This window comes from Nasonia vitripennis, chromosome 1, assembly GCF_009193385.2.
Source record: "Nasonia vitripennis strain AsymCx chromosome 1, Nvit_psr_1.1, whole genome shotgun sequence".
NCBI classification, from domain to species: domain Eukaryota; kingdom Metazoa; phylum Arthropoda; class Insecta; order Hymenoptera; family Pteromalidae; genus Nasonia; species Nasonia vitripennis.
The window spans coordinates 7,887,780-7,898,682 of NC_045757.1; the positions used below are offsets into that span (position 1 = coordinate 7,887,780).

General features: G+C 38.0%; 1 protein-coding gene across 13 annotated transcripts in view; it reads left to right on the forward strand.

Moving 5' to 3' along the window:
* LOC100122115 (protein furry) overlaps nt 1-10,903 on the forward strand; it is a 70,156-nt gene that overhangs the window by 2,934 nt on the left and 56,319 nt on the right. For 12 of the 13 annotated variants that reach the window (XR_004344523.1, XM_016988754.3, XM_016988751.3 and 9 more), the window contains 18 exons: nt 537-721; nt 799-998; nt 1,068-1,277; nt 1,355-1,562; nt 1,635-1,772; nt 1,843-2,077; nt 2,154-2,557; nt 2,636-3,040; nt 3,137-3,620; nt 3,710-3,899; nt 4,007-4,183; nt 5,363-5,509; nt 6,689-6,859; nt 7,536-7,685; nt 8,135-8,304; nt 8,656-8,927; nt 9,285-9,439; nt 10,486-10,649. Coding sequence is in view for 12 of the 13 variants with exons in the window: in XM_016988754.3 (XP_016844243.1) it covers nt 537-721; nt 799-998; nt 1,068-1,277; nt 1,355-1,562; nt 1,635-1,772; nt 1,843-2,077; nt 2,154-2,557; nt 2,636-3,040; nt 3,137-3,620; nt 3,710-3,899; nt 4,007-4,183; nt 5,363-5,509; nt 6,689-6,859; nt 7,536-7,685; nt 8,135-8,304; nt 8,656-8,927; nt 9,285-9,439; nt 10,486-10,649 (4,065 nt within the window). In the remaining variant the exon portion in view is untranslated. The remainder of the gene's footprint in view (nt 1-536; nt 722-798; nt 999-1,067; nt 1,278-1,354; nt 1,563-1,634; nt 1,773-1,842; nt 2,078-2,153; nt 2,558-2,635; nt 3,041-3,136; nt 3,621-3,709; nt 3,900-4,006; nt 4,184-5,362; nt 5,510-6,688; nt 6,860-7,535; nt 7,686-8,134; nt 8,305-8,655; nt 8,928-9,284; nt 9,440-10,485; nt 10,650-10,903) is intronic. The other variant, XM_016988757.3, reaches the window with a different exon arrangement.

Genomic DNA, 10,903 nt, shown 5'->3' on the forward strand with positions numbered 1-10,903 from the left:
GTCACTATTTGTTAACCTCGAACTTATCAAAGCTTCTAATATAAATTGAAACTTTGTTCACACTAGTTGAGTGATTCAGTTGCTGTATTTATACAGATTGAATTGCTTCATAAATAATAGTTTAGTTGCTTGAGTATATTAAATCAATTCCTGCAAAAAAAATAACGACTTTATGTATAACACACTTTTTGAAAATAATCAAAACATTTTTAGAACGTACAACTATAAATATTTTAAATGACAATTTTATCTGATCACATTTGAGATAATCTTATCATTCATATCTGAAAAAAGCTTTTTAAGATATACTCTTTGATATTATTAAGGTTCAGTAAAGAAAATGTCTTATACTTCTTTGCAAACTTTGTTTCAAACATGAAGTAATGCTGTTCAGTATACATAATAAGTTAAGCTTTGCATTTTATTTTGTTTGTTGCAATCGCGTGCATTAATTAAGCAAACAGTATTAAAGTTGTTTACAAATGCTGTAAGAATTTGCTTACATTGCATAAAAAAATGATTATAAATAATTTTAGAGTCCAACTCTAGCAGAGTGAGTATCGTAACCGTTGTGTTGCCTTGGGGTGCCCAAAAGGAAACTATGAAGTCCCAACAAACTGGGGACATGGATCTGCGACCAGGAGAATTCGTGATGCAATCGCTTTTTGCTGATTTTACAGCACAAGCTGAAAAGAAAATGGAGGCTGTGATGACTGAAACAGTAAGCTTGACTGTACACACTGCTTTATTATGGGATACTTTTAGATCAAATTTATTAAATTATATTTTGCTTTTCAGGAAAAGCCACTTTCCAAAGTTCTCCAGAGAGGCGAAGATCTACAATTTGATCAGCTGTTATCAGCTTTTGGTTCGGTCGCAGAACATTGTCTCCCCTCAATACTACGGGCACTTTTCAACTGGTATGAAAGACAACTTGTGGACCATGGAACGGACCAAAAGAAACTTGCAGCTGCAAAAGAAGATCAAAAAGGCAAAAGGTTAATTTAAAGAACATTTATTATGTAGCGTTAGATGAACATTTTAATTAATTATGCGATTCATTTCAGTATTATGTATACAATAGTATCAGGTAGCGTAGAAACAGTTGAAAAAAGTGAAGCTGATTTACTCCAAGAAAGAAGAGATCTGGCTGTGGAATTTATATTTTGTTTAATGCTGATTGAAATTTTAAGACAATTACCATTCCATCCTGGTCACGAAGATTTAGTTTCGTACATTGAAAATATTGCCTTTAAACATTTTAAATATAGAGAAGGGTAAATATTAAATCATATAAAACAATTACTATAAATTTGTGATTTTACTTTGTGTCATTTATGTGTGCTTCTTTCAGAATTCAAAATGAACCAAATGCGGGTAATATCCATATCATAGCAGATTTATATGCGGAAGTGATAGGCGTCTTAGCCCAATCTCGCTTTATGTCTGTACGCAAACGTTTTGTCGTTGAGTTGAAAGAATTACGAGCTAAAGAGCCTGGACCTCATACAACTCAGAGCATAATTTCACTACTTATGGGTATGAAATTTTTCAGGGTCAAGGTAAGCATCAAATTCAGTGCTTCTTTAACAAACTTAAATAGAACAACTTTTTGAACTCTACCTATTTTTTAGATGGTACCAATAGAAGAATTTGAAGCCTCCTTTCAATTCATGCAAGAGTGTGCTCAATATTTTTTAGAAGTGAAGGATAAAGACGTGAAACACGCACTAGCCGGCTTATTCGTCGAAATTCTTGTTCCTGTTGCAGCTGTATGTATAAATTTATAAATTTGAGGCTTATTTTACTGTATACAATACTGTAATGTATAACCGTTTTCAGGCTGTGAAAAATGAAGTTAACGTTCCTTGCTTAAAAAATTTCGTTGAAATGCTATATTCTACGACTTTGGACATGTGTACAAAAAACAAACATCGTCTTGCACTTTTTCCTCTGGTTACATGTCTTTTGTGCGTCAGCCAGAAGACCTTCTTTTTACAAAATTGGCATTACTTTTTGGCGATGTGTCTCTCTCATTTGAAAAATCGTGATCCTAAAATGTGTCGCGTCGCTTTAGGTAACTATTACATCCGTATTACAGCATACTTTCTCGAATCAGCAATCACTAATTCATTTTCGTTGCAATTTTACAGAGGCTCTCTATCGTTTACTCTGGGTGTACATGATCCGCATAAAGTGTGAGAGCAATTCAGCGACGCAAAGTCGACTGCAGAGTATCGTCAACTCGCTTTTCCCCAAAGGTTCCAAAGCGGTCGTTCCTCGCGATACTCCGCTCAACATCTTCGTCAAGATAATCCAGTTTATTGCGCAGGAACGTCTCGATTTCGCAATGCGTGAGATAGTTTTTGATCTACTGTCAGTCGGCCGTCCCGTAAAAATTATTCTTACGCCCGAACGCATGAGCATCGGCCTTCGAGCCTTTCTAGTTGTAGCTGATAGTCTGCAGCAGAAAGAAGGAGAACCACCCATGCCGCGTACTATGGGTGTTTTGCCTAGTGGTAACACCATGCGCGTCAAGAAGACTTACTTGAATAAGGTATTAATTTTGACGTGTAATGATATTGAAATAAAATGTTCATAAATACAGTGTATATATTAATTAAATTTGCTGTAGATGCTGACGGAAGATACGGCCAAGAGCATTGGAATGTCCTCCTACTTTCCACATGTACGACGTGTCTTTGTGGATATTCTTCGTGCCCTGGATGTTCACTACGGTCGGCCCCTTATGATGACGAGCACTCAGAATGTGAATAAGGAGCCTGACGAGATGATTACGGGCGAACGCAAGCCCCGGATAGATTTGTTTCGAACGTGTGTTGCAGCGGTGCCGCGTCTCATACCCGATGGAATGACCGGTGCTGAGCTCGTTGACATGCTAGCTAGATTGACTGTGCATATGGACGAGGAGTTGAGAGGATTGGCCTATCAAAGTCTCCAGACGCTTGTAATTGATTTTCCAGACTGGCGACAAGATGTCGTGCTCGGTTTTACACAGTTTCTTGCTCGAGACGTGCAGGTAGAGTTTTTAGTTTTCCTACAAATTATTACATCAGTGTAATTTACATTTGCAATACTGACGACATCATTTATCGAGTTTTATTTTGGTTTACAGGACACGTTTCCCCAGTTACTGGACAACGGGCTACGCATGCTGTTGCAACTGTTGACCTGCTGGAGGAACGCACTCGCCAATCCAAGTGCTAAGGCTAAGGAACAGCCAGCTGACGGTGTGCGACTCAACTCGCGTATGATCGTCGACGGCGTCACGAAAAAAGATACAACTGGACAAAAAGTTGAACCTGTCTCGAGCGTCTTCCACCTGGTTGAGGGCTTTGCCCTTGTCATGCTTTGTAACTGCCGTCTTTACCCACGACGCCTTGCAGTCCATATATTAAGGGAGATCAAACTCCTATTGAAGACCTTTGCTAGTCTAGAAGATGATCAGCCTGTGATTGATGTGATTGATGCCTGCTGTCCAGCAGTTTTAGAAAAGTATTATTACATGCTCCCACCCGCGGAGAAGGCAGCCGCTGCTTCAACATCTAATGTTGATTTACAGTGGATAGCAGATAGAAGTAGTTGTGTTTGGACAGCTGGTACGTTTATCTGGTTTTATTTTGAATTAAAAGTATTGCTCGTAACTTTTGTTATTGTTTATACAACGAAACGATACTTTGATTTTTAGGATTCCATGATGAAAACAGCACAAAAAGTTCCTCATTATTGAATTTAAATGGAGCGGATCCTTGGAGCAGTTGTTTGTTTGCATTTTTAGAGAAGGATAGAGTTCTGACGTTATGCCCGAACGCCGTTGCTCACTCGTGGCCTATTGTTTTTAATCGTATCAACTCTTTGTTTACTGTAGTTGACCCAACGTAAGTATTGGTGTATTTTATTATTGAATTAAAAAAAATATATATGTGTGTATATGTATATATATAGTTGCCTATAAATAACTATAATGTAAACCCAAATATTACAGGCCAGTAAATGATAATAGAGCGTCCCTTTTAAGAAGTTCTACGGCCATTCGTAAGCCAGTTAATGAGAGAGATGTTTACATACATGTCTGGAAAAACTATTTAACTTTTGGATACCGCGTTGTGCCACCTATACCAAGTCCGATAATTCGCTGCGCGAGCCCAGATTTGAGTCTAAGGTAAGATTGCCTTTGAATTAATGGTAGCATTAGTAGTTTTAATAATTAACTTTAACATACCTTGCGTAAATTACTCGAAAATTAAGCGAGCAAACTTGATAACGTGAGAGGTGCAGGAATTTAGCGATTTGGTGAAAAGGCTATACGAATTTTAAAATACGAGACATAATCATTTACTATTCGTGTACTATTTAAAAATTGATGTTAGTCTTGCTAAAAGGATAGTATTGAATATTATTATATTTATTAACCAAAAAGGGTTTTGTATGCTTGTTTCATTTGACAGTTCTACCCCTGCATTACTAATGATTTTTTAAATATTTTGGATACTGCATTGTGCACTGCAAGATTTTTTACCATACTTTTTTAAAACATTGAAATAACGATTTGTTTTTTGTTGAATGATACCTTGACATTAAGTACATCTAAATGAAATTTGCAGACAATTTTTTATGCTATGCATTACATAAATTTTAAAAACTACGCAGTGCTTTCTCTCAGGAATGAGAAATTTATATGTAGATGCTTTTAACTTGAGAACATGTATATAAGTATTAATTGCTATATAATAAAAGCATCTAAGGGTATAAATTTCGCTGTGCGAAGAGAATTTCACATGAGTAGAAGTAATGAAATTTGACTTGTTAAAAATATCAAAATACATAACCGTTAATTTGTTATTTAAACGTCTCCTGGATACAAGTAAACTTTCTTTTCTATTTCTCTTATTTATTTCAAATCATCGTACAAAATATTCATTCCAATATGAAATTCTCATCATGCAGAATCGCCTGTGGAAGTATATAGTATTTGCTGCTTTGTGCCTGCAATTTTCTTTATTAACACCGCATGTCAGTCGTCATTGTCTTATTTATTTATTGTTATTATCATCCTACCAAATCGGCGTGGAAGCTTTTCTTCTTGTCGAACGAAACATTCAAATTATGGCAAACAAAATAACAAAGACAAGGACGCTCAGCTTCCACACCTGCCAAATCGTATCTCCACATGTATGTACGAAATGGAATTAGATTTAGATCGTACTGTTGAGTCAAAAACTCTGTTCACGTCCCTATAGAGTGAAACAAACCTAAAATTAAAAGCTAAAGTATAAAGCCTTAATTAAGAAAATAAAAAGCATTTTGATGGTACACTGTATTGCATACTCCAACTATATAGTGGTCAGCATACGGTGGAGTTTGGTGTGTTGTGCATGAGTAAGGAGTTGAGTCAGAGCCTGGAGAACCTCGGCGGGGCCCAGACCCTGCCGGGCCGCTTCTCCGTACCGTCGATATCCGGCATCTACACCAGGCACAAGCGGACAAGGTGAGCCCCAAGCAAACGACAAGCTAATCTGCTCTACGCTTTTTGGGGAATGGTCTATATACATCTGATCGAGACTTCACGCACATTTATTCATGGTTATCGGGTGTACATAAAACCAACACACACACACACACACACACACACATCTACACTACGTTGCAAACAAAACCAAGAAAAAACATAAAATAAAAATAAAAACAGTTAAATTGAAAAGTTGATTGAAGCTTCACGCTACCAAAGTGCACTGACTGTTTGCAATAAAAATTTTACGGTTTTAATAGTGGTGTGTATGTCCACGTATGACTAATTAAATAGAAAGCATGAAAAGCTCCTTAGTGCCTCTAAGTAGAATCTCGTTAGTCGCTGTAGCTACAGCTGTGCTTCTTGTGGTATTGTGAGCCTTTGCATGCGGTTCACGAGCAAGGTCTGCGTTATTATTTGCTTGTTTATATGACTGATTGTGACTATTCCTATGATTTGTTCATCCGCACGTGCACCGATATCGCTATATACGTTAAGAATACGTACGAAGGGATCTATCGACGAAAAAAGATCCATCCATCTCTCATCGTGTTCATTTGTATACACCTACCTATGTATCATGTACATAGGCAGCCATACATATATACGCCAAGCTTGTCGAACGATTTTAATTATCGGTTACCGATTGAGCAATTTGATAGTAATTGCACATTGAAGTTGTGCGTTATACTGTTTTTTTCCATCTAAAATTCAAACGCAACGCGTGCTACATATATTGTGTGCTCATTTACTTTGCATGTGTATCAATGGACTGACAACCTTAATTAAGTTCTCCTGTACAAGTTAAATTCAATTTGCCATGTTATCCGTTTACTTGTTGACCAATGACACAACAATGCCTTTATATCGAGGCCTTTATATCTGCGAGCGCACGAAAACAATACGATATGTCAGTTATAGTTTCCGGCTACGTCTCTTCGATTATCGATACAGTTTCATTACACAAGCATCCCATTGCTTAGTGACACTTTCGAATTCGCAGCATCTATATAGTTGCTCGATCGATAGCGAGATATACACTATATATACAACAGTGAAGCAAAAATAAAAAAGAATCACTGCGCGAAGAAAAAGAAAATATATAGAAAAGGTAACGGCTAAGAAATTGGATAAATTGTATCTCGTTGCTCGTTGCAGCTCGTCCCCGGACAGCCTGTCAGCGGAACGTGGCGACAACAAATCGCCGGGGACTAACGCAAGTCCCTCGGCGTTGTATAAGCTGACTGTACCGCTTCTCAGGTGCGAGACCATCGACGTCCGCGATGCCGCTGTTCACGCGATCGGCAAAGTCAATGCTGACGCTCTCAAGTAAGTTGCTCCCCCGCCCCCTCCTTTCAATAAAATCGAGTTTTATAACAAACCCATACTTTTTCAACTTTAAAATCCTGATAATTGTATGTGTTCTATGATTGGTCTTAATTCTGAATAATAAAATCGAATACCAATTGTTGCGCAAGAAATTTTTCAAATAAGCTTTGGTGTTTTGGAAAGAAGGCGATTTTGCAAAAAATCACTCCATTTTTTTCTAATACAGGCAATATATAGTTACAACTATGCCCAAGACCAAGGAAGAGCATTAACGATTGGTGTAAAATTAAGTTTTAATTTAAATTTGAACAAAGTGAAATAACATGGTTTGTCGATATTTCAGCTTTTTTAAACGCGTTAATTAGTTTGCAATTGACTTCAAAGATTACAAGTCCATTATGCAGTGTTGACATTTCATAAAATAAATACATGCAATATCGATGAAATGAAAGATTATCGCTAAAAGTTGTTTCGTTTAGTCGAAATATAATAAATTGTTAATTAATGCTTGTATTGCACGAGCTGAACCACGCATCGTCTGATTAAATATTGGGTGCATCTACTTATATGCTTTTATCGCATACATATTACATCGATTATATAATCACGATTTATTTGGCGAATTTAAACTTCAACAAGTAAATTTCTGTTAACCGAATTCAACAAATCTTTGCAGAGACCTGATGGAGGAGCTCGTGCCTTATATCCGCGAGGCGGTGGACCGCAAACAGGAGAACATGAGACGCCGCAGAAGACGAGATGCCCTGAGGCTTCAGCTTGTGAGAGTACTCGAGCTCATCGCCGAGTACGGGACCTTTGGGATCTGGTAAGAATATTTATCGCAGGGTTGATTTATACTCTGGTTTATTGATTTTTTTGTTGTTTTGCTCTACAGCTATAACAAGAGATTCCTTTTTGTTTGAATTCTTTGATGTACATTTTTTTGGATTATGATGGTAACGAGTATTGAAACGGATTACTGATTTTCTTTTATTAAGAGAAAAGTTTAAAAAATGATGCTTCAAAATTTCAGCTCACAGCGCGTGAATAAAATAAAAAATTATCTTTGAATCCCTCGACAATACCACCTACGCGATTACTTCGAGCATAGAGACAAAGGAGTGTAAACCTTATTAGAATCTTGCTTACAATTTTAATATCCTTAGAATGTTGTTTCGCGTTCGTATTGTTTTATATACTCGTTGCATTGATTATTGAAATATCGATAGTGCAAGACGACTAATAACTCGATTTCCCATCGACACATACCCACAGCCCGGCAGTACTGGACCGAGAGACGCAATCGCTGCATCCGACGTTTGTCGAATACATCGATGGAGCTAGAGTGTATCTGGAAAACGAAACCGACAAGGAAGCCCCGGCCGTCAGGGACATCAAGTTACACTTCTGCAATTTCATTCGCAAGATGCTCAAGAGCTTTTCACGTGAGTTCGCTCGAGACCAATGAGGTTCTACTAATGCGTATTTTTCGTTTGTTTACCGCTCCGAAAGTTGTACTGACCCATGAAATTTGTTTTCCGCGAATCCTCATCATTTATAAAAGCATCTAAGTATTTATAGCCAATTGCGAGTTACCCAGGTTATAAAACAAATTCGAGTAAAGGCCGATTACCGTCAGTGGAAAAAGTTGATTAATCAATAACCATAGTTCTGCAAATATTCGTTATCCTCCTCTAACGATGTTCGACCTTCAGCTTCTGTCCCGCGGAAATTTCGAATCACGATTGCCTTTTACCGAGCGGTCTGTCTAATTGTGTCGTTATTGTTTCCCGCAGTGGAGGCCTGCCACACTTTGCTGAAACGCGATTTGCGGCGCAATCTCTTTGGTTTATTCGCCAGTTGGGCCGGACCGTATGGCAAACCACTTATGTCCGCTGCTGCTATGCCCCAAGAGGAGGACAAGTGCTCAGAGCTCCAGCTATCTGCCCTCCAGGCCATGAGCGGATTACTCTGTTGTGGACCATGTTTCAATACCCAAAGCCTCAGCGAGGAAGGCTCGATACTCTATCAGTGGCTAGATTTACTTCTGGCTAGCAGAGAAGAGAAGGTAAAGTTTTTTCTCACTCGAAGGCGCAATCAAAAGATGGCTTAATTTGATGGTAAAATTTATCTACTATGAATTTTCTATATCAAAATCGAGGAAATAAAAAATCATATGGAGGGAAACAATTTATTTTAAATATTAGTTCAATTCGAATAATGAATACATGAAAGAGCGAATTACGCGTGTTACAATTTTCTGCGCATTTGATGCTTTCCATTCATGTGGATGCTATTCACGGAAAGCAAATCAGGACTTTGCAGATTTGTTCATTTCATGTTAAATGGAATAAACAGAATTCTAAATAATAAAGTATCGACAAAAAAGGCAAATTAATGGTATTTCGGTTTTTCTTTTTTTCAGATCTACGGACTTGCTCGAGAGACCGTCGTGCTGCTGCTCGAAGGCAACCCAGATATTGGTCCGTTGCTTGACTGGGTTGTAGACCGATGTTACACCGGACTGCCACAGGTCGCAGACGGCTGTTTCCTCGCTCTCGCCACTATCTTCAGTGCCCGGTAAGACGATGTGTATTTTTTCGTAACCTTATTTTTTTCCTCCTTTGAGGCCACTTTCGTCAATTTTGAGCACTACGTGGGTGCAAACTATTGAAATCATTAAAAGGGATTACTTTGCTTGCTTGTATAAAATTTTAAGAATTTTTAATTGTCATTTGCCTATCCAATATGTACTATGCCGACAACTTTTAATGAATTTTAACGTTGCTTGCATTCTGAGTTTAAAGCGCTTAAAAACCAATATAATTCTTGCGAAATTAGTTCACAACTGAATTGTGCTTGATTTCGTTCTGCTTATAAATAATCACGTAAAAATAAAACATTAGCACAATAAATTAGTGTAGATTTTAACAATGGAGTTTATTATAAAATTTTGTTTCATCAATCAACGGTAATGTCGCGTTAAATTTATCGGCTATACATCTAAGAATAAAATAGTATATTACGATATTTGTGACCTAAGTAGCCGATTAGGGCACGGCGTATATTACTGTGCTTAGTTCACAATTATCGTATACAATTTTATAGCACAGCTGCTTAAATCTGCCAAGTCTCGCCTATTTGTGACTAAAGTAGTCCTTATTTGCACGGTGAGATTAGCGCACGAGTGTGATAGACACGGTGCAAAAAAGGACTACTTTAGTCACAGATAGGCGTGACTTGATAGCGGATTTTAGCCACACTTTGCTATAATATAATAGTACATTACGATACGTGTGACTTAAATGGCTCCTTTTTACACGGCGCAGTTAGCATCCGAGCTCAGCGAGGGCGCTAAGCGCCGTGTAAAACTGAACCATTTAAGTCAAGAGTATGGTATAAAATTTTATAGCACAGACTGCTAAAATCCGCAAGTCTCGCCTATTCGTGACTAAAGTAGTCCTTATTTGCACCGTGAGGTTAGCGCACGAGCGTAGCGAGTGTGATAAACACGGTGCAAAAAAGGACTACTTTAGTCACAGATAGGCGTGACTTAACAGCGGATTTTAGCCACACTGTACTATAAATAACTTTAACTAATTCATCGTCTTTTATGCGATCCGCAGCGAGTATCCGTGCGATCATTACACGAGCATCATCAACGTGACGCTGATGAATACAGGCTGTCCTAGAGCACCGGTGCAAGACGCCGCCCTCCAGCTGTTACAGCTGCTTGATCAGCGCTTCTTCGGCAACGTGCGACCGCTACCAGCTCCTGACTCTGACACTGGTAAGTAACACTGCAACAGAGTTGCTAATCTTGGATGAATGATCGTATGGGCGTGTTACTTCAGCAGTTAACGTTTTTGCGGAGATTCGCGGAAACGTTAAGTCTACTTATAAAAGTTGAGAAGGTTTTTCTGCTTTGATTTATCCGACTAAAAACGTAACGAAGTATTTTGGAGAGTAAAAGTTATAATCTTGCACAATTAAATAACTGCTGGAATAACTCGATAATGAAAAGTAGTATAAGTTGTGATTTGG